The sequence below is a fragment of the Symphalangus syndactylus genome, chromosome 4 (genome assembly GCF_028878055.3).
Source record: "Symphalangus syndactylus isolate Jambi chromosome 4, NHGRI_mSymSyn1-v2.1_pri, whole genome shotgun sequence".
In the NCBI taxonomy this organism is placed as follows: domain Eukaryota; kingdom Metazoa; phylum Chordata; class Mammalia; order Primates; family Hylobatidae; genus Symphalangus; species Symphalangus syndactylus.
In genome coordinates this window covers 55,081,113-55,105,779 of record NC_072426.2, presented here as the reverse complement: position 1 = coordinate 55,105,779, position 24,667 = coordinate 55,081,113, and the positions used below count along the sequence as shown (strand labels likewise).

At 33.9% G+C, this 24,667-nt stretch overlaps 1 protein-coding gene and 2 long non-coding RNA genes across 4 annotated transcripts in view; 2 read left to right on the top strand and 1 right to left on the bottom strand.

Annotated features, from left to right (window-relative positions):
* LOC129480682 (uncharacterized) overlaps nt 1–9,512 on the top strand; it is a 65,210-nt gene extending 55,698 nt beyond the window's left edge. Inside the window, exon 10 of the long non-coding RNA XR_010120494.1 lies at nt 897–9,512. This is a non-coding gene — a long non-coding RNA (uncharacterized lncRNA). The remainder of the gene's footprint in view (nt 1–896) is intronic.
* Nucleotides 1–24,667, bottom strand: part of PDE5A (phosphodiesterase 5A) — a 132,924-nt gene that overhangs the window by 45,500 nt on the left and 62,757 nt on the right. For both annotated transcript variants that reach the window (XM_055274713.2, XM_055274714.2), the window contains exons 4-9: nt 23,899–23,970; nt 22,210–22,299; nt 19,713–19,850; nt 17,207–17,274; nt 10,790–10,898; nt 9,702–9,789 (exon numbers count right to left, since the gene is read on the bottom strand). In XM_055274713.2, coding sequence (XP_055130688.1) covers nt 9,702–9,789; nt 10,790–10,898; nt 17,207–17,274; nt 19,713–19,850; nt 22,210–22,299; nt 23,899–23,970 — 565 coding nt within the window. The remainder of the gene's footprint in view (nt 1–9,701; nt 9,790–10,789; nt 10,899–17,206; nt 17,275–19,712; nt 19,851–22,209; nt 22,300–23,898; nt 23,971–24,667) is intronic.
* LOC129480685 (uncharacterized) lies at nt 9,837–24,304 on the top strand. Its single transcript, XR_008657103.2, has 3 exons — nt 9,837–10,727; nt 12,639–12,728; nt 23,916–24,304. It is a non-coding gene; the product is annotated as an uncharacterized lncRNA (long non-coding RNA).

Genomic DNA, 24,667 nt, shown 5'->3' with positions numbered 1-24,667 from the left:
AATCCTAGAGTACTATTTTCTTCCAGACTCAGTCACGAATTTTAGATCAGTTAAGTCCCCAAAGACAATTTGTCCTTTGGAAACTAATTGGATTTTTGTACACTTGCCAAGAGAACAATTTTGATGCACATCAGAATTTTGGGTCAAACAGATCTCCTTTCCTTACTGAGAAACCAGAAGTTACACACACACACACACACACACACACACACACACAAACACACACACAGTTACATACAAAATAGAATGCAGAAAGGAGGCAACTGACATAAGCAGTCTCAAATTTCAAATCTACACCTCTGTATCCAACAGAATCAAATTTGCAGAAAACTTTTGATTCTGCAAATAATTATGCAAATAAAAATGACTACTTAGAAATAAAAGTTAAACACGTAGTCAATAAAAATGGAAGATTACATCAACATTAGGATAAATCTTTACTGAACTGGTTGTTCTATGAGTTTCTGAGCCTAGTGGTCTCTGTGAGGAGTGACCTCACAGAGGTCACTTTGACCCAGCCTACCTCTGTGTAAACAGTGTTGTTAAAGTCCTTATCACTTCTGTCTCTGAGTATATAATAACAGACTTCTACCATGTGCCCACTGTGGGATAGGCATTGTGCTAAATACTTTGGTAGACACATGATCTCCAGTCCTCACAATTTATTCTGTGAGGTAGATGTGACCATCCTCATTTTACAGATGAGGAAACTGAATCTCAGAAAGTTACCATTTGCTCAAAGCCACTTAGCTGGTATGCGTGGGTCTAAAATTCAATCCCCAGCTCAGCCTGCCACAAGGGCCACTCTCAACTGCCATATTACCTGTCAGATCATTGCTATCAGTGCCCTGGTTGCATCTTGCTTTGCCCACACCTTTGCTCATGCTTTTCCACAGGTCTGCACTGCTCCCCATTGCCTTCCCTCCTGCCTCACCAGTTGATCCCTATACCTCCTTCACAATGAGCTCCAGGAGGCCTCTAACTTACAGGTGAGGCAGGCATTTTTCTATTCCCTTAACATGACCAGTTGGTGTATCATGGTAAATTTTATTTCTATCTCTCTTTCTAGACTGTCACTATCTCAGGCTTAGAGTTTTATTTATTTTTTTCAGCTCCACTTCTTCAGCTGGCAAAACGCCTAGCATATAGTAGGAACTAAAAAAATGTTTTCCGAATTAATGAAAGAATGCAGAATTGCAGCTCTGACTGTAACTAGTTTCCCATGAAGACTATAATAGTCTATTCTTTATTTTTCCTAGAACACAAAAGGATTTCATAGAGTCTGGAAGACGGTTGCACATTAAGCCCCTTTACCACCATCAATGTTCACTTTCTTTACTTTTCATCCTATAAATGATCTGGACTCTCCTTTTTGCTCTTTTTGTTTGTTTATCTACTTTAAACAGTAAAGACATCTACATGCTTATCTATTTGCATTAGTGCTGCAGAAGTTACTTTATCAATTATTCCATAGTCGAGGGAAACTTTAAACAAGATATAATGAATTTGGGCACTGCAAGTAAAAGCCATATACTAAATGGCAATCAGCATTCATTATCTTAAATGTATATATCCTGTGTGTGGCAAAAAACAAGAACAACAAAAAGCAAAAAACAAACCAAGGGTTATGTCCTTCAACCTTTGTGGATCCCCAAAATATAAATATGGAACTGTTTATACAGGCTTCTGTCTCCCAAATCATATTTTCTTGAGAGTCACGTTTCATGCCCTTATCCTCACATCACAATGGAATTGCCTTTCAGTTTTACTAAAGTTTTCTCCTACTTGATAGCCTTTTTCATAAACAAGATTTTAAAAATTACTTCTTAAGAATTACTACACGTATAGCAAGAAAAGTACAACACAGAGGGGTTGAGATGTGAATAGCAGGCAATCTGCGAGGCTTATGACCTAGCTAAGTATCTCTCCAATGCAGCAGTTCAAATCTATGCCTTGGTCAAAATTCACTGAATGAATATATTAAGAGTCATTAAATTATACCTTTGGAATTGCCCGCAAGTCCTTTAAATGGAATGTTATGTGTAGAAATATCAAGGTTCTGCTATAACAAATACAGCTCAGAGCAGAACATCTGAAGTATATCCATGTTATGATCTACCATTATAGATATAGATCCATAGACACAGAGTTAAGCTCTGGGGAAAACAACAACAACAACAAAAACGGGTACTGAAGACAAATCATCCATCTAGGCATATAAATTAATTCTCTTTTCAAAGTGAAATGAACAGCCATATTTAAATAGCATTCATGATAATCCCATTGATCTCTTTACACTCTTTGGAAAGTTTAATTCTATCAAGCAAAAATACCCATGTTAAAACAAAAAGTTATCAAGAAAAAGAGGGCTTATAACAAATGGGGTTCCCTGTTTAAGAAAACTAAAAACCGGCTCACGCCTGCAATCCTAGCACTTTGGGAGGCTGAGGCGGGCGGATCACGAGGTCAGGAGATCGAGACCATCCTGGCTAACACGGTGAAACCCCGTCTCTACTAAAAATACAAAAAATTAGCCGGGCGAGGTGGTGGGCGCCTGTGGTCCCAGCTACTGGGGAGGCTGAAGCAGGAGAATGGCGTGAACCCTGAGGGGCGGAGCCTGCAGTGAGCAGAGATCGCACCACTGCACTCCAGCCTGGCCGACAGAGCCAGACTCCATCTCAAAAAAAAAAAAAAAAAAAAAAAAAAAAAAAAGAAAACTAAAAACTAGGGCACATTTACAGATAAGAGTGTTCACAACTTCTTCCTTAAAGATCTGAAAGAGTAAGGAGTACAATAATGAAATTTAAAACTGAAATTTGAGATGCCACATTACTCATAAACTATACAAAGTCAAATCATTTACATTTAAAAATGAAATGTTTAATGCAAAACTAAAAATAAAAGAGAACCATTCAGCAAAAACTCATTAATAAGTGCAATCATAAAATAAAACAACATTCAAAAACATATTGGAGAAAACCAAGAAGTAGTGAAGTTAGACAGCAAACTATCAGTGTTACGTAATATTATTATAGAGTTCATGAAGTACTCAGAATGTGGTCATTATAGTAGGTCTGAGAGTTGGTTAGCATTGAAGGCACCTCTGGAAATTATGCTGAAGGGACTAGATGGCTTCTAAAATTAAACAGTTATATTTTCTTTTCCATAATTCCAGGGATCCGATGTTGTTACCAACCACAGTCTTCCTCCTGGCTCTTTGGCAGAACAGGGGGTAAATGCTTATACCCTGCTTGCAGTCTTATGTCCTCTTTGCCACATAACATGGACTCCAAAATTAGCATCCTGCCTTATTAAAATGTAAAACGAACCTTTATCATCTATCTTGCAAATACTTTTGTTTTTGCACTTTTCATTTGTCAATCATCTTAATTTAGAGAGGCTTTTGCTGTATAAAAGATTTAATTTTTTAAGGAGCCAAAATAATTATCCTTACGATATTCAACTATAGTGCCTTGCTTTTAAAAGAGGCTTCCTCATTTTATTATTATATATAAACCTATATTTTCCCTAGTACTTTTATAGATGTATTACATTTAATCTTATAATCCAACTTAATTTTTCCCCTAACTGCTATTGGAGTCTTATAACATCTGAATAGTTATCCATTCTCTGATGATCTGAATTGTCACCATATACTAAATTCATGTTTGTTTCAACTATTACTTACTTTTTCCACATTTTAATATTTTTGAAATCAGTATGCATGTTATGATCAATAGCTTGACAGAGTAAATTGAAATCATATTTTACTTTCTTGGAGATACATAAAATGTTGTATTTCATTCAAAAGTATCTTACTTAAAAATAATGAAATATACCCTACTCTGTTATATACAATAATACAATTATATATGCCAGATTATGGGTCTACATTTAGACTTTCTGTTCTGTTTCATCAATCTTGGCATGTCTTTTAGCACCTATACCATACTTTTAATTATTTTACTTGTATATCATTTTAATTTCTGAATTAAATCTAAATTTAATTTCTGAAAGGGCAATAACCATCAGCTATGATTCTTTTTTACACCTCTAGTTGTAAGTATTATCAATGTTTGTAAATGTTGATCAGGAACAACCTCCCCACCCCCACCCAAATCTCACAAGGATACATAATAAAATTGATGCAAATCTAATCTGGGGAGACTTGATATCTCGTAAACTAGATTTCAATCATTTCAGAAATGTATTCACTTCTTAATGATTTTTAAGTCACTCAGAATTTTGTAGCTTTCCTCATATAGATGGCATATATTTCTGGCCAAGTTTATTCTTTGTTACTATAGTAAATGGGTTTTTTTTTCCATTGTTTTCTAACAAATTTGTCTTGGCATATATTAAAGTTATTTCTCTTTAATAATTTGATAATTAGGCTTCTTATAAAACTCTTACTAGACAGGTACTTTCAGCTAATTCTTTTTGGGTTTTCCATTTAACACTAATATAATTTGTAAGTTATTTTATTTTGCCTCCTTTTTTTCTGTGTCTCATCTTATTTCAACATTGCCTCCCTTCTGATTGCTTTGGTTAGAATTTCCTTGGGCAATAGTTTGTTTTTTTTTTTTAATAACAAATTCTTTCTCAGTTACTCCCATGAACAATTCTAAAATCTTCTTGAGTTAGTATTGGTTATTACCAATTTTTATAGAAATTCTCCATTTCTCCAAATGTTAAGCCCTATTTGCTACACTGTAATATCAAGTATCTTTTAAAATGTCTTTGGTATCTGTAGTTACATTCCCTCTCTCATTACTATTTGCGTTTCTCTCTTAATATCCTCATTATCTGTTGGAGGTTTGTCTATTATTATTGTGTTTGCCCACTATCTCTTGTTTATTTCTTCTCATTTCATAAGTTTGTTTTTTCAATTTTTTCTTCTACTTTCTTTCTTCTCATGTATATATTTATTTGGGGAAGGCAGCAGAGTGAGAAAGAGAAAGGTGCTGTTTTTCTAATTTCAACGGTTGAATGCTTAGTTAAAATGTTTTCATTATTTCTTAATAATAATAAAATATTTAAAGCTACATAATTTCCTCTGAGTATAGCTTTGACAATGTACCTTCAGTTTTTACGTTATGTTGATAGAACAATTACTTTTCTAAAATGCTGTAATTTAATTATGACTTTTGATTTCTTCTTTGTCATTTAGGAGAATGCTTTTCAGGTTCTAAGTGAGTATTTTCCTTGCAATTTATCTTTTTATTATATATTAACAGTTTTAATGCACTGTGATCTATGAAAGTGGCCAACAATTCTGCTTTTCAGAAACGACTGACTTTGTGTTGCATATCATCAATATTTGATTTCTGACATATATTTGAGAATAATTTATATTTTTAAATTCTGAAACATGAAAGTAAAGCTATATATGTCAATTAAATCCACTTAATTTTTATCAATTCTAATGTTTCTTTATTTTTTCCTATATTTTAACACTGACAAGTATATTTCAGGCCCACTGTGATGATCATTTTGTCCATTTCTCCGTGTATTTTTAACAGCTTTAGTTTTTGTATGTCAATGATGCTATTTAGTTTATTAGCATTCACGGCAATTACATTTTCCTCTGTGAGTTTTAATTTTACTCAATGAAAGGTGATTCTTTACATTACGTTTTACCGTATATTCTACTTTGTTGGATAGAAATATTGTTATCCTTATTCAATTTTTGCCCATGTTGTATAAAATGTGTCTTTATAAATGACGTATACTTCACAGGTTCCAGGAATTCCTTAGTGTTTCTGATCCACTAAAGACTACTTCTCTGTTTTCTAGTGCTACTAAAAAATTTTCCTTATTTTTGTCTTTCTTCAGTCAATTATTAAATCTGTAATCCTTACATTGTTTTTATTATGTAGATCTTCACTTCTGTAATTCTAAACTATAATATCTTAATTCTATTTTTTTCTAGTTTTCTTCCACCTATTACTGCCCTTACACCCTACAGTCTTATTTCCTTGTGCTTATTATAACTAAGCATAATTTACAATTCTCTAATTGGGAAATAACCTGGATACTTTAAGTAATACAAGCAATGTATACCATGGAAGACAATGTACAATTATAAACAAATGAATAGTGATATTGCCAAGTGATAAAATCTAATATGAAAAGTAAAATGAAGTAGTAGTCAAACTTAAGCTGATATAACATTAGAATACTTATTTATGCCTTGGAATTCTACTGCAACACACAGATGAGCAGGTTATCTCTCCACGTATTCACCTATTTAAAGGTCCACCCCTGAGCAACTTATTAAATAAAGCCAAAATAAATTAACAGAGTAAGATAAGATGATGTGGTAGTGACAATCAATGATTCAAAAATTTATTAAGCCCTACTCAAAAAATCTCTGCAGGCATGCAGGTCTCCCAAATTTTATTGATAGAAAGGAACTAAAATGAGGTGCCATTTGGAGCATCGGAATGATGTAGGTGTTTAGCCAGTTCAAATAGGCTAACAGAACAAGTTTGAAAGTGTAAGAGACTTAGAAAATTCATTGTGGAAGGAAAAAACAGAACCTTCTTACAGTGTACATGAGAAAGGATTAAGATAGTAACCAGTTGACAAATACATATTTCTTTGTCATATTTCTCTGTCAAACAATGTGTGGTACAGCACTGTAATTTTTATTTTTATGCTTTTATTTATTAACAAGGAGATGAAAAAGCAAGCTATTTAAAGTGGAGATGTTCTAAGTATCTTTTTTTAAAAAAATTTTTCAATGGGAATAGGACTAATTTCTGCAAAATTTATCCTGAAATTGGTATGGAAAAAATAGGCATAAAAATGTCTGGTAAATATGATATTGGAAAAAGGCATTTAGCATAATAAGCAGGGAAAACAATTAGTTAAAATAAATGAACGTTCAATGAGAAATATATTTCCTTAAAAGTACTGGAAGCAAAGTAGTGGAAACACTTGTGTATTAGCCAGAGCACTAAGAAAACATTTGATAGGAAACAATACCTCAGGGAATAAATGTGATGAGACAGCAGGCCCCATACTGGTGTAATGTCTATAATTCCATCTAAATGTCAGTAATGGAAAAAATGAGAGGAAGGAAGAAGATTACAAAAAACACATGTGTCCGTCTGTCTTTCTGCACGTAACTCTATAGGGATTCTCTATTAGAATTACATAATAGTGGAATCTGGTCTATGACATGTAAGACAAATTATCCACACCATGACATTTTCCATGCTACAACTGTAGGTACATAAGTATAGTCCAGAAATCAAATTCTTAGTTTTGTCACCCTTGTAAAGCAGCAGGAACACTGGAAATTTTCCCCCTTATATTTGGGATCTACTTGAGAACCTCCCTTCACCCCACACAAAACCTGACTAGAGAAATCATTTCTTTCTCCTTTCTTTTTATGTACAAAGAATTTTTCTCTCCAAAATCTACATTTGCCTACTTTTGGCTCTGTCATCAAGTAGGGTGATACAAAATACATGCCAAGAGAAGTCTGATTGTTTCATTTTTTATTTTTTTGCTTACTTGTCTGACACAGTGACAGGATCACAGAATGTGAATTTTGAACAGATCTGAAAAGTTATTAAGTTCAACTCCACAGAGGTGAGTAATGTGCCCATAAGTGTGGTTGAAGATGAGTGGCGCTAACACAATGCTATGAGTCCGACCCCCAGTCCAGCGCTCTTTCCATGTCGTCTAACTCGCTCTTATTTACTTTCACATAAAGTGACAAAGGGGCCTGATGCCTAACTTCCTCCAGCCACTCCCCATTCCCAGTTACTATTCCAAAGAAATGTTGCTGGGGAAAAGTGAAGATGTGACTTGATGGGGCAAGCTGCCACTCTGCCTTCCTTCCTATGACAACTTACTAGTAAATAATACATTCCTTCTGGAATTTAATTTCACATTTTCAAAGGCCAAAGACAGCTTGCAGTAAATCTTTATACTTATAAAAAAGCATTTTAAACAGCATAACATTTATAATATAGTTTTCCCCTTGAACTCCCTAAGAAATAAAATTTTATAACATTTACTTGGTATCATATTGTAAGGCACCCTTGGCAGTTTTCTTTTATTGCTCATGTTAGAGATCTGATCAGTGACAATCTTTAAAAAAGATCTCACAGATTCATTAGCCTCCACTTTTTTCTCTGAGAACTGTAGAAGAGTTGACTCAACAGCCCAGCAGGGGGTTGGCACGCTGGTTTCTAAGCGGCTTTAATGCACAATTCACCAGGGTCAGGAGCTGACCCTCAACCTTGTAGCTTAGGCACTAGATTAGCATACTGAAGACTGCTGGGGTGGAGTCACAGTAACTAAGTTGACAAGACTGATTTATAAAACCAGAATAGTATCAATGTTCAAAAAGAAACAGATCTGTCCCAGAAACAGAAGTATAAGCACCTGCAGCTCCAGCCCATTGCCTCAAGTCCAGTTCATACAGTAAGAAACAACTTTCAGGGCAACCAGTATATTTGAGAGGACATGAATAATGCATTCTCTTCCCATAAGCTAACCTACACTGGAAAAGAAAGTAATCAGTACAAGTTGGATTGGTGGGACTGGAATCAGAACAAGGGAAATTAGAGTCAGAGAATGTTGAATTGTGCTAAGCTGATGTATTCCTTTGACAATAAGCATGCATTCTAGGCAGAGGGACTGGGAATTGGAAAGATATTACTGGCTATAATCTGATGCATCCATTGCACCTAGTGAAGGCTCACCATATGGTCAGAATACTCGATGCACACTGATACAACTCTCTACATCCGTCTCTGTGTTAGGGACAAATGTTACTTTACTCTTGCACAGAACTTGGACAGTCACTTTTAATATCTGTCTTTTCTTTTTCTATTTTCATTACTGATACCTTCTGCCCCTTCTTTCTGACTAAAACTCTCATTCAATAAAATTACAGTCAAATCTTGCAACTGGAAAAGTATTCAGACTTTTAAAGTTATATTTATATATCTAAATGTTGCTCCATTAGGGTTTTAATTCTAAATTTAACCTTTAAAAAGTTATCATATTTTCTTTACTTCCAAGTTCCTAGGAGAATGTTAACAGTCCAGACCTTTTTCACTACATCAACCATGGATGATTGGCATATAAAATCCTACTTAACCTTTACATAACTGCAATACCAGGAAACAAATATGTCAATAAAAGGAAACATCATTCAATTTTTCTGAGAATGCATTCTTCCATCATTCCTGAAGTAGAGGTTTTTCTATAATCATGTTAAGAACATAAGCTCCTGAGGGCAGGAATTTCTGCTTTGTTCATCAATTTATCCCAACTGCCAAGAACAGTGGAGTGCTCAATAAATATTAAATGAATAAATAAATATAACCTATAATCTAAACTACATTCTTAAAAAAAGTCAACATCCAGGAAATAAGACTCTAAAACAATACACATTATCTACTTAATATCTCTTATACAGTCTACTAAATTCAATACATCATCAATCATTTTTAAAAAATTCTGCTGAAATAGGATAATAATTACAAAAGTGCACCATAGTTTATAAGATATTTAACAAATGTCTGTTGGTATTTATCAATTATTTTGGTTATTCTATCATTCCAATTTTTATCTTTTTAAAAACATTTTATTCTTTACATTTGAAAGAAAGAAGTATAGCTAGGAATACATTTTTAAAAATAAGTTTAGAGTATAGGTTAAAGGAAAGGCTTTACCTATAACTTTATTCTTCTTTCCATTTTTTATAGGTGTACAGAGCAAACTTCTAATGCACTGCTGGTTTACATTTCCTGTATTTTCAGTCTAAACAAAAATAAAAAGAACAAAACAGCTAAAATGGTAAAGAGATTGATTTGTCCATTAGATGCCATATAAACTATATGATACATTTGAAAGCACTATAGATTCAACTTTTATGTTAGAGAACATTGGAAAGCAGAAAATGTATAAATTATAATGAAGTACACATAAATGCAATATAAAGCAATGTCTTTACTTTGTTAAAAATATCGGAATTTTTTTCACTTTAAACTTTCCAAGCAGCTTAATAATAAGTAAAATGTAAAAATAGGTAAAAAAAATAAGTAAAAGTACAGTATCTATTATACTAGTGTAGTAAATGCCCCAAATAATTTAACAAGCGGGGGAGAATCTAAACACCACCTAAAATGCACCGTGTTACAAACCTGTCCTTTAGTAATACCACTGTTGCTATTGCTATATTGCTAAAGTTCTAACAATGTCTCCAAATAACACCCAAATAACAAAATCATCCAAATAACAAAATCAAGGCAGCTGCCTCAAAGTGCAATGCTTTCCTGAAAAGGTGGAGAAAATACTATAATACAAATTTTTCAGTGTCTTAGAACCAGATATTTGTAGCTTTGAGGTCAAGAAAAACCGACATCCATTTTCCCAGAGCTACTCACTATGGGAGATTACCAATTGCATCAGTTCAAACCACACGGAAACTAATTTTTGCAAATAAGACAAAAACTCTAGCAATATTATCTAAGGAATGTCATTGACATTATGTAGGTAATAGCTAAATTACTTCAAAAATAGTACAGTAACTTATTAATAGACATTTAAAAAGGTGAAAAAAGTACAAAGAAAAATACCCAAGTACAGCTCTCAATAGATGTTATCATCTATTTTATTCTCCTTCCTCAGATGAGGGAAAGCACAGATCATTCCTAAACAGTCAATTCTAGAGCCAGTCCTTCAGTTCAAGAATAACTGTAAGTACAGATGTGATGGGAAAACAGCCTTCTAGCTTCAAGTCTAAAATTGAGTTACTTACTGTCCAGGGAAATCTTTTATCCTTACTGACATCTGGGATATTAAGTGGTTCCATAGTATTTTTGACATACTGAGCATACATGTAATTGATTTTGTTTGCATCGTGTTCCCTGTGAAAATAACAGATATGAGTTCCCTCTTGTGCAGTTAAAAAAAAGCATGGGCAAACAGTTAAATAAATGATTAAGGGAGAAAAATACCAGCCTTAAATTATAAGGCATATATACTTCTTTGGAAAATGCAGCTTTAAATGTGTTTGATGATTTACAACCTTGTCAGTTACTATAATTTAAATGTTTTGAAAAAACAAAATCCCACAATTTTTCAATAATTTTTTAAGTGTGAATGGCCTTATTCTCATTGCAAATGGGCATGGTGATTTTTGGTGTCATTTAATGTAAACTCATATGTCCCTTCATATCTTATTATTTTCCAATCAGATTATGGAATGCCAAAGGTCTAGTGCTTGTTTTACTTCCTCATTATTTGGTTTCTCTATCCATCCCAATAAAACAGTATTTTACACATTTTAAGACCAAGGGAAAAATCAAACAGCTTAGAAAAAATTTTTAAAGCTCTTCTCTCTAGTTAAGTCTATTTTCATTCTCCTTCTTTTTGTCGTGTCTTCCTTAACATCTTTCCCTTTGTTCAGTTTCCTCTCTACACCTTTTTTCTGCCTTGAGATGCTTTAAGATACTTTTAAAATTAAAAATTTATCTTCCTCGAGAAATTTGTATGAACTTAACAATATTTTTACCAGTTATGTTTCAGTCTCTTGCTTAACAGAGTGAACATGAAAGATTAATCTGATGGCAGGGGGTACAGTGTCAGTGCAAGGGATGGAAAACAGAATGGAACATGTTTTTTCATCAGGAAACTCCGTATGTTCCCTTGTGGTGATGATAAATTCAACAAAGAGGGTCAGGTTATGGAAATGTACTCTATCTATAAGGACATGCTTATTTTAATTGTAGTATCACTAAAGAAGTAGGAAAACCTAACAATAGTAGACATTTCAAAATAAAATACAGTTGGCCCTCTGTACCCACAAGTCCACATCTTTGGATTCACCCAACTGCAGTATCGAAAATAAGCCAAAGAAAAAATAAATAAATAAAAAGTAACATAAATTTAAACAATAGTCCAACACAACAATTATTTAAATAGCATTTATATTGTATTAGGTATTATAAGTAATATAGAGTGAGTGGATGTGCATAGGTTATAGGCAAATACTACATCATTTTATACAGGGGACTTTAGTGTCTGCAGATTTTGGTATCCATAGGGGTTCCTGGAACCAATTTCCCAAGGATACTGAGTGACAACAGCATATATCTCAGGAAAAATGTCCACTGGTTCTAAGTTTCCAAAGTTCCAATGTTCTGCCTATCTTCTGTCCTTCCCACCCAACCTGCCCCAGCTGCTTCTTGGGACAGTGGTTTCATATGGCGTCCTTCAGTGCTAGTGATTCCATGAAGATTTCTGAACTCTGTGGCCTTGTTCCTGGTCAAAATATTTCAGTCTTCCCTTTGTTGTAAATTTTACTTTAAGTGTAATCTGGTCAACCAAGTACTGACCACTTGTCTAGTATTATGTATACATGAAAAAGAATGAAAAGGAAATGGCAGAGGAGTGACATAATAGTAAATGAACTTTAAATTGAGTATTTCTTAAGACTAGACTGACAGTCTGCGAAGGCATGCCAGTTATCATACACATCAGACCTAATACACTCCTGTGGTCCTACTTCATACGTATTATCTGGGTGACACTCAAGAAAAGGTTACATAAATGCAGGGTTTAGTTTAATAAAACAATGTTTAAAACTACAAATATTTCATAAATAGCAACAGCCTAGAGAGAAGAAAATAAGAAGCTATAGTGAAAAGAAGAAAAATGAAAAGGTGACCACCAGGAGAATGAAGTATATTGGAGAAGTAAGTATCCTTGTAAAATCTCTTTTAAAATGATAATTAGCATTTCAGTAACTATTATTATTCTTATCATCATCATTATTTTAAGAGTAGGAGCCAGGAAAAAATCGAAAATGGTTAAGCAATTTGTCAGAGATCATAAATTCAGACTTACACTAGTTAATATAGAGAAGGAGTAGAAAAACTACTTCTAAATCAATAAATACCTGATACCTTATTTAACTCCTCGAAATTTTTAGGTTTTCCTGATGGTTACTTTAAGTGAAAAATGAGCATTAGATTTATTAAAGTTACATGATACTATGTTTGTTTCTTACTCTATAAGAAATGTTGATAAATTTTTAGTTCCTGAACTCAATAAATACAGATTGAATACCTTCTCCATCAGAGGCACCCTTAGCAGTATATGGGAGACAAACGTACATAGGTTAGTAACTGTCATAGGAGCTTACAATCTAGTAGAAGACTGAAACAGAATGAATAATGTGTTCAAATTACATGGACTATTTGGGTAGAGTCTAGTGCAGAGACTGCCAGTTGTCCTTCAATAATTCTCCTCCCCTTCTGTTTGTCTGGACATATATGGCCACCCAGAATAAAGACCACATTTCTCAGCCACCCTAGTGGCTTAGTATTGCCATCTGCCTAAGTTCTAGACAACAGGATGTAAGAGTAAATGTCTGTGATGGCTTCTAGTAACCTTCCTAAGAGACAGGTGATACATGCTGTCTGTCTCTTCTTTCCCTGTCCCCCATCCTACTGTTTAAAATGTGGATATATAATGACTGGAGCTGCATCCTTGACCCTGAAGGAAAGGGCCATATCCTAGGGATGTAAGGTAGAAAGTCCAAAGGTGTCTTGGTCCCTAAGGCCTTTGTGGAGCAGAGCTACAGCACCAAGCCTGAGCTGGCTACCTCTGGGCTTTTACAGGAGAGAGTAATAATACTGTGTTCTTGTTTAAGCTATTTTTATTTTGGGTTTTCATGATCCACAGTTAAGCCTAATCCTAAGTGATACAGTGTAACAATGCAAGCACCACACGTGTGGAGAAGATGGACAGGTAGCACCTAAATGGAGTGGAATAAGGAAGAGGTAACATTAGAGAAATGAATTCACAGTTGGCTGAGAATTTTTAAAGGAGAGACATCAGGAATGAAAGGTAGAGTATTCCAGGCAGGAAAAAACAAAACAAAACAAAAAACAAAACAAAACAAAACAGTATAAAACACATTGCTGACATGGAAGAGTTCCATGTGTAATTGGGAAACACTAAATAGTTACAGATTGTCAATAATAAAATGATGATTTCAGGCTGAAAATGTTAGGCTAGGACAGATAGTGAAAGATTTTGAAAGTGTAATACAAGGAATATGGATCTCATTCTTTCACTGATGGGAATATTATAGTGGCCTTTAGAATGTGCCTCAGAGCTCCAATTGTAGAAAGAGTAGCTGACCAATGTCTCAAGTTGCTGTGCTCTGGAAGCCATCAACAAGTTTGCACTGAGGTCACCTCTACCAGGGCTGGTCCCAGAGAAAAAGACTGAGCACACTAGGGACACTAAAGTAGGCCTAATCCTGGGAGGCCCAGTATTCTTCTCACAGTAAATTTCAGCTAGAGGACTTCCCAGCAGCCTTGCCAAACCTTCCTTAGAACTGTTCAGCTGGCTAGGATACTTCTGTACAACTTTCCTTCCTTCTTTCTTCCTCTCCTTAACTCTGCGTCAGACTTTTGTGTTAGTCTGATGGCTTTCCTGGCTCCTTCCCTCTGGTTCTCACAGGGTGTTTTCCCTAATAAATTTCTGCACATTTAATCTAATCTTGGCATCTGTTTCTTGGAAGACCTGGACTAACTCACACATCTAAGGCTTTTTGTACAATGTGTATCAATGAACTGTATATGAGTGCATTGTTGGGATGACAGAATTAGGTACATGGAGCTTGAAAAGATAAATTTCTGTGCTTTAGAATTAAATGGGAGTCACTGCAGGCTAATGTAAACCAAAGACAAAAAAATATCAAAGAGCCATGGAAATAATAGCTAACACTTACTGAATGCCAGAAATTTTCTGAAGCATTTTATATACATTATCTCACTTAATTCTTAGTACAATCCTACTACCACTACAGATGAAGAAACTGAGGCTTTGAGAGATTAAATAATTTACATGAAGTCTCACAGCTAGTAAGCCCAGTAAGTGGTGCAACTTAAATACTTACATTTAAATACAATCAGTCTGACTTCTACATTCTTCTATGCTGTATCCACAATTTTTTAAAGTAGTAGTCTTTGCTTATTTAATTACACTTATATTTTCTAATATGATAATCAATAACAAGTATAAACTAATACGTATATTCCAAGAAAGTGACCTAAAAGGATTAATTCTATGTATTTGTCATTTTATGACACAAATGTGCATTTGTGAATGAACAAAAAGTTAATTAGTATGGAATTATAGCACTAAAATATCTACTTCTCAAAATAAAGAGCTAACATAAACTGCACAACATTATACTCATTTTTTTCCTTCTAATTGGGTGGCTCTTGAATTGAAGCACAAAAACTCTAAAACTTCCCACCATGTGGAAATGAGCCTCCCTTTGGAAATTCCTGGGCAACTCAACTCCCAAGAGCTTACTATATTTTATCCCTTTTATGATATGCTTCTAATAATTATGTGTAATGTTCACCCTGAATATGTTGTTTTACATTTAACATTTCAAAACCATCTTCAGTATATTAATGTATGAGGTCATTAGTGGATTGGTTGGAAAAATCTTCAATGAGCTATGCTTTTTAATTGATAAATAACTTCCTGAAAAGAATGATTTGCTTACTGCTAACATCAAATTGCCTAGTATTTCATCAAATTGAGAGATGGAAAAGTTTGGATTGGCAAAGTTTTTAATAATGAGAATTGGAGTCCTAAATCCTACCAATAATCAGTTTTAGAAACATAATAAAGAATCTGCTGGTGAAAAATAAGTATCAATATTAGTTTTGCCCTTTTTCAAAACATTAACATTACTAAACACCATTTTAAATTCAGTTATTGCAAAATTAGGCCTGTTACCTAATTTTTATTAAAATAAAAAAAACTCAGAGGCCTTTTACTGTATCACTATAATAAAAGCTAACTTTAAATGTTTAGTTAACATAAGCTATTACTGTTGAAATGATTTTCATTATTGTAAAGTCAATTAATAAATCAGTTAAAATGATCCATGTAAATTAGTCTCTTTTAAGGTAATCACACTGACCTATTTATCCTTTATAAAAAATATCTTTATACTAAGACTGTCTTGGAATCATTAAATCAGTAAGTGGAAAGATCCTTTCCATTTTGCCTACAGAGAGGGAATGTGGTATTTAGAAACAAATTATATATATATAGCAAGACATTTTTGTGTTTTTTTAAATGCATATTTACCAGTAGAGGTCACTATCACACTAATTCACCGGATTTGTCCAGCTACTTCTAAAAGAAATTAGAGGGCCTGGCTGAATTTATAAGAAAAAAATCAAAAGCCAATACCTAAAATATAATACACAGAGATATGCTGCTGCACAAATATTAAAAGATAATGAAGATGATTCATCATTTTGGACTTTTAATATGATTATCATACTGATGTTCCTATTGTCCCATGGAGATAAAAGATGTATATATTTCTATTTATATATAGTAACTCATTATTTATGCAAGCCAAAAAGTAAAATATTCAAATACTTACATGTGTCCTACCTAGAAACTTTCTAAAATCTTCTTTTCAAAAAGGAAAAAAGGTATTACAGCATCATAAAATTAAAATAATATATATTAATGTGCACATTTTCAGACATTTCAAAAGGATTCAACACTAACTAAAACAATGTCAAATCTGCTAGAAAATGCAGTGGCACAGGAGCTTAGGATAGAATAGGTGTGGAGACGGGATATAATCTTCAGTGCATGATCAGCAAAGCCAAGAAGGAAATAAAGGTCAGCTATTCAATTATGACCATGTGAACCCCAAATTCCAGGACATCAGAAAACTCTCTGGTTAAAGAAACCATCGTTTATCTCCCTTGACTACCCACTTCATGCCCAAGTCAGCAGTCAAGGCTTAAAGTCAGGTCTACCTTCTGAGTCAAATGAATTCCCCATCTGCCTCCAAGTTACACCCCTGCCCTTTGCTAATTCCTAAAATCCTTTAATAGGAGAAAAGGCCCTTCCTTGTACCACATTGTCAAAATAATAGTCTAGTAATGAGTTTTGATTTAAATATAAATACTTAACAAAGTAACAACTTTAAGTCACTGTGGTCAATAGTCTCTCCATCTTGATGGAGGACGACTTAGGACCGGAAATGTGAGAAAAGACTAGACAATAAAATAATCTGTAGCTTATATTTCTTAAATCAAACTGGTCATGAAATAACTCTTTAGCCAATATTATATACATGTGATAAAGACAAGTAGAGAATAAGTGCTTTTACCTTGTTAATGTATCAGATGATTTTTCTAATTCCTCACACTCCATGTGAAACACACTAGAAAAAGAATCCTAAAAATAGACAACACAGACTGAGAAATAAGTTTGACAAGGTAATGAAAACTATCTAGATACAGACATACATGCTATGGAATTGACAAAAGACCCCAATACTTGTAATATATTTTTGGACAAAATAGACCCAAGTACTCATTTTATGACATCCTCAAAACTGCTTCCCATTTAATTAAAATAAAAGTTTTGTTCATATAATTTCTGATTTTCTCTTGGAAGAATGACTATATGAGTACTACTTATTTTTTTCTAGGTGCTGATGGATTTATTAGTTTCAAAATTTTTTACACTTATTGAAAATTCTCAAGTTTTGGCTTTTAAGCTTAAGTACATTGATTGTTGTTAAATCCCAGGTAAAGAATCCCTTCGTAAAAAGATGTTTCATTCAGTAATACTTTATGTGATTATTAAAATAACTGTGAAAATTTTAACAACATAGAGAAATACTTTTGAAATTACATTAAAGGCGTGGTAGCTCACGCCTATAATCCCAACACTTTGGGAGGCCAAGGTGGGCAGATCACTTGAGGCCAGGAATTTGAGACCAGACTGGCCAACATGGCAAAATCCCTACTCTACTAAAAATACAAAAATTAGCTGGATGTGGTGGGCGTGCCTCTGTCATCCCAACGACTGGCGAGGCTGAGGCACAAGAATTTCTTGAACCTGGGAGACCGAGGTTGCAGTGAGCCACGATCATGAGATCGTGCCACTGCACTCCAGCCTGAATGATACAGCAATACTCTGTCTCGAAAATAAGAAAGAAAAAAAATTTTTTTAAATCACATTAAAAAGCAGAACAGCACATTACGCCCATGCTCTATTTATACAGAATTGGAAGAAAACAGAAAAAAAAATGATAGTTTAATTTGGGGATGGAAGAAATCTGCACATTTTTTTCCTCGTTACATTTTCACCTTTGCTCATGTTGTTGACGTATTTTTAAACAACAAATAAATGTAATACAAAGGAATATAAAGTCACCTAATTCCTTTCCTAAATCCTACAACTTAAGTAGTCAAAAAGTGAGCAAAATATCTTAATAAGCATATTGTTGCACTATGCTTCCAAGTAGCACTGATCCAAATCAGTGTACTACCATAACAGGTGTTAACTGGTAGAAGTATCCATTGAGTGTGAATTAAAGTGAGATTTAAGTTGTCTAAAAAAAGGAGTGCTTCACATATAACTTTCAAAAATTAAATGCAAAAAATGGGTCATAGAGCAAAAATTACAGATTAAGTGACATACTGCATTCAGGAATTCTGATCTGAAGCTTAAAATGATGGCTGCTATATTAAAACCACCTCTATATTAAGGATTTTATAACTGATTGAAAAATATGAAATAGTATCTATGAAAATACTGATTACCTTTTAGCCTACTGAGTTCTCATTTGATATTAATGAGAATTTTGTATTAAACAATGCATTCATCTGACACATATACACATCCCAAATGGTTGAGATGTTGGGTCATACAGTATAGTCCTTATATCTAAATCAACTAAAATTTCTTAAAATAAATTAAGTACTGAATACCTTTTATTATTCTACTTTGCCCCAAAACATAACTTCAGATATCATATGTAGATTATAATTGACCTATACAAGTGATAGTGCACACTCTCTTTCCTATTAATCTACAAATGAACAACCTATTCTTAGGGACTAAAGGAAAAAGAAAAAAAAACAACTACAGCAAAAAGAAATATTCCAGAAACAGTGGTTCATAGGTTGAGAAGGGAGAGAAAGTGCATAAAGAAAAACCGCCTTAGGCCAGGGGCCCTGATTCTACTGGCAAACTCAAGACAGCTGGCCTGGCTGTAACTAGCACTCTGTGACACCAGACACCTGAAAATGTTTCTTTACATTACAAAATCAATGGACTGAAATCTACCAGTTAGAACAGTTTAGTGGTTTTCCATTGTTGGTAAAAATATGGAACTTATGGGGACCATTAGTAATACTCCTACTGGGCTATGCCTTTGGTTTCTATACAATTTCTGGTAAGAAGAAATTTTTATGCCCAACCCATTCAGAATGAGGAGTCTGGTCTGCCTGTTCATAGCAACTAGGGCACCAGTATTCCTGACCAAGAAAAGTCAGCACACTGTAATGACAATATATTTCTCCATGAAGACAGTGTAGCCATTGGTAGAAGCAGCACAAAGACATTCCCATGGTAACTATTTTCAGGAGGGTGGGATGGGGACATGAACAGAGGTAAAAAAGGGTGATGAAGGCACCCTCCACCCTCCGCCCCTACTTGTCTTCAACCAGAACAGCTCATACCCTGATTGGTTTTATATACATATTCATACACATTTGGGTTTGAGAGAGGGTTCTAAGACCAAAATGAGTTTTAAAAGTAGTGATTACAGAAATACAAGTTTCTGTCTTTCTAAAAATAAAAAAGTCATACTCTGTACTCACGGAGCAATCTTCATCCACTATGAAAATGGTGCATTTCTGCACTTGCATGAAAGAGATAATAGTGGCAGCTATTTTCTTCAGGATTACTTCTAATGATTGTTGTTCTTCAAAAATTAAACTAGCAAGGTCAAGCAGCACCTAGACAAAAAAATTAAGAGCTTATTATTTAGCAATTGTTTGTAATTATTAAAGCACAATTATTTATATGGGTTATAAACTGTTTATATAACCTAGCAGGTTATGATCAAGTCTGCATTCAAATATAAATATGTCTCCACTTATTAACAAAATCCTTTATTGACTGTTAATATAGTTAATATAGTTGTTAAGATCACAGCCTCTGAAGCCAGAGTAATCAGTTTTTAATCCTGACTTCCTTTCCTGCTAGCTTTGAGACTGAGGGCAAATTTCTTGAACATGGGGATATTAATAACATTAAAATCATAGGGCTGTTAGGAGGATTAAGATAATATTTATAAAGTATTTTGAACACTATCTGGTACATAAAACACACTGTTAATGTTGTTCCAAACTTTTTAGATCAACATTTGTCAACATGATCCATATTTTTACAGAGCACAGTAAATATTACCCGTCAAAGTAAACAAAGTTTTAAGAATTTCCTTTGTGTTTTTTTCTGGTAGATTTCTCTTTCTTCTGAACCGCATAAGTATTACCAAAAACTCAGTGGAGGTGACGCTATCCTAGCTGAGGTCTGAAAGATGAGCAGGAATCATTCAGGTGAAATACAGAAGAGAAATATTTCAGGCAAGAATAATAGAATTCAGAGAAAGTAGTACACTGAAAGTTTTGATCAGATTTTATAAGAGCACAGACTATAAAGAGAAGAACTGGGAAATGAGATTGCAGGGTTAAGCAGAAAAAGAACCTGAAAAGCACTCTATGTCTTTTGAAGCAGTTTAGACTGTGATGCACTGCAGGAAGGAAGTGGTGTGATCACATCTGTTTGTAAAAATGGGGACTGGATGAAAGGATTGCAAGAATAGAACAGGGAGAACATTGCAGTTAAAGTCAATGAAAGGTCCCATATCTTATTAACACAGATTCTAAACAGAGAAAATAGAGGGTAGAGAAGATGAATTATCAAAGAAATAATGAAAAAAGAATTACACAGAAGTGAACAGTTTGCTTAAACCTCCAAAGAGATGAACCAACATACAGATACCAGCATGATGAATGAAAAAAAATACTGTGAAATTAAGTTACAAAAGCAAATACAAATAATCTGAAAAGCTTATAGACACATAGACAAAAATCAATATAAATAATAATATAAAAATACAAAATATGTATTGTATGTCACATTATATATTTATATTGTAGATAATAAATATAAAATAGCTACAAAAGAGCCAAGAATAAGGACAACATGGACGCTAGTTAGAAGACAAAGCACCACTTCTAAATTCTGAGAAATTGATTTTTCAATTTAGAATTTTATACCCAGCCAAAGTGGCAGGATGGCACAATACATATTTTCATACATGCAAGAACTCAGAAAGTTTACTTTACCAATACCCTTTCTTAGGTAGTTAATTGAGAATGTGCTGCAACAAAATAAGGAAGTGAGAAAGAAGTAGGGGATCCAAAAGATAGTGGAATCTTTCTAAGAAAGCAATGAAGAAAAGTTCCATGATGACACTAGTGTAGCAGGCATAGGGTTAAATAGTTTAGCTTGGAAGAAGAAAGGTTGGAGAACCTCAGTTTGGACCTCTGCAAACAGAAGCAGAAGGGGAACTCAACAGGATGCCTAATATAATGGAGTTTGGGGAGGGGAGGAAACAAGAACATGATGCTATACTAGAGCAAAGAGTTCAAGGAAAAAAAATTCAGAAACAACAGGAAAAATGAAAAGTTCTATAACAAAGGTAGTATGAACAACATCTACATAATTATAGTGCTTATAAATAGTTTCTTTAAAATTGCAACTTTAGAATTAACCTAGACAAAGCCCAGGAAAAGTTCATCATGGTTGTAGAACAGTATATATTACCAATGTGGGCAATTGTAAAAGAAAAAGTCCAGATGGGAAAAGCAGGGCTAAGGAGTGGTAGTTGGGAAAAAGAGATAAAGAGAACAGGGGATGCCAAGACACCCATCTTACAAAGTATGAAATGAAGAGTAATGTCTACAGTTGACAGAGCAAGAACTAAAACCATTATTTAACAACACAAGTGCAACCCATACAGTGACTTAAAACAGTGACAGAATGATTCCAGTAGGATAAGGGTAATGGCAAGTAAGGTGCGGTGTAAGGCAAATAAATCCTCATCTCCCAAGTTAATGAACATTGTCTAACAAGATAAACAACTAAGCATGGAAAATAGGAAATACAAATGACTACTAGAAAAAATAAAGTATTGAGAAACTGTATCTGTACTATCTAAATTTTTAATCATCTGCATACATTACTTGGATAAAAATGTAACAATTTTTAAAAAGTATTTCTATACACTTCCTTAGTAATTAGACTGACCTGATTTCTCTTGTTCTCCAGCAGTGAAGTCTCATAGAGCTGAGCATTATGAAGAACAATACCACAAAATGCCAAATAAGCAGCAAAGTCCTAAAAAACAGATAATAGACAAATAAAAACTGTACATAAAACAGTATAGTTACATTGCCTGAAATACAGATCCTCAAATATTTACAGTTAGAAAGCCAAAAGAGTAGATGTTTGTTCTACATAAAATTAGGATGATATAAACCAAGTCTTAGCTAAAGGTGTTGGAATAGTCTCCTAAGGTGTAAATTAGGTATAAATCAATAAGGAGAAAAAGGAGAGGAACTAAGATAAAGATCTGTTTATACCACTTGAAGTTACAATTTATTCTATGCAAAATTTGGTTTAGCCTCTCCATGATATTAAGACTTGGATCTATGCTGAAATTATTATATAAATAGCTTGTAACTCATTACTGCAGCAAACAACAGCTTACATACTTGTTAAAAGAATATTCACAATAAAAGCATAAAGTTAAATATTATATAAAGTTGCAAACATTACTTTAAATATGTCATTTTTAACATGGATCTATCATCCTCACTATACTATACTAGGGTAATGTGTTTCCAATTATATTAATTATCGATTGAAATAAATATTTAGACAGCATATCTTATCCACAATGTGATAGAGCCTTAAAAATTCAAATCAATTCAAGAGGGAGTTATATTAATGGATTATAGACATAATAATGGAATTTAAAGCCAATCCAGGAACCATGTTTTCATACCAAATATTCTCAAGTGCCATGAACAGAACAGGAGCCTAGATGTCTATTACTCTGATTTAAAAAGTATTTGCTATGTTCCAAAGCAATTATAACAAGGGGAGCAACACAGGTGCCAACCTAGCCTATAGCATAGAGATAAAAATAACTGTCTTGTTTGAACATCTTCCAAATTCAAAAGCTCCTACTAATTTTCAGGGGAACAACATAAACAGCAATGGGCTTGGAATAGGAATAATTCAGTAGGCTATGATATACACATAATTACTTATTCAATAGGAGAAATAATGAAACCTACTCATAGAATGAATTTATCAACAGGTTTAAGGGCTTTTGTCCTTAAATGGAAAGCATGTCAATGAGGTGTGTGGAAGGTATTCCTTCAGAGTTGAATGAGAAGAATAATAAAATAATGCTGGCTGTTGCTCTCTCTGAAGCTAAATTTACATCATCCAGCCTGAATTCATACCTTGGCGCCCCACCGTCTCTGTGCAAGGCTTATAAAACATTCAGAAATTTGCTACACCAGGAGGCAATTCCAATTTTTAGCCAACCAAAAGTGCTGAACTTGGAGCAGTGTTTTTATGGGGTTTTACTCAAGGTTGGATCTCTATAGCAGTGATGAAAGGTAAATGATATAGTTAAAATACCATAAGTCACCCTCTGTGTGGCCCCAACATGCCCAGTGCAGGCTTGGCAGCAAAGCAAGGAGGGAATTTGGGGGTTTCTGCTGACTGAATAACACAAGTACTCAGATGTGAAATCATTGCTCTATTTAGCCTAAGATACACTTTTGAACATTTCAGATCATTTTTAACTCTAATTTTTTTTTGTGACCAACAATTTCAGCAATAGCTAATCCTAGAGGTGTATATACTATAAAGAGAAAGCATATTCCTAAATTGGCTCATGTCTGACACAAGTTTTGGTACCTTTTCATCTTTTTCAGTAAATGTCCCACCGTTTCCTGATTTCTTGTTGATGGCCTGGGCTACACCAACAACCTGGTATAAGGAGAGAAAAGTGACAATTTTTTTATTGACTGAAATTACTTGTAAAAATTCACCAAAATGTATTTATACAAGATATCCTGCATGTGCTTTAAAATAACACTAGTCTACAAAACAAAAGCAAAACCCCTCATCAGCATTTGAGCAAGCTTTACATCATTTATCACATTCTTTCATCCTAATAAGAATTCGAATGTTTTTAATTTATTAGGGCCCAAACTATGTTTGATCCTGTGATTTCACCCTGCACTTTGAATGAAATTATTTTAGCAATCACATTTTAAGTATATATTTTCCATAGTTTTTAAATATAAACAACAAATTTTGATTACAGTTCCAATAAAGTATATAAGAAAATGAACATTCGTCTAATTCTTTTTCAAAGTTTTTAACTTCTTTGCCTTTGGCTTGAATTTCCTACTGTCCAAAAAGTGGGTGAAAGACATGAACAGACACTTCTCAAAAGAAGACATTTATGCAGCCAAAAAACACATGCAAAAATGCTCATCATCACTGGCCATCAGAGAAATGCAAATCAAAACCACAATGAGATACCAGCTCACACCAGTTAGAATGGCCATGATTAAAAAGTCAGGAAACAACAGGTGCTGGAGAGGATGTGGAGAAATAGGAACACTTTGACACTGTTGGTGGGACTGTAAACTAGTTCAACCATTGTGGAAGTCAGTGT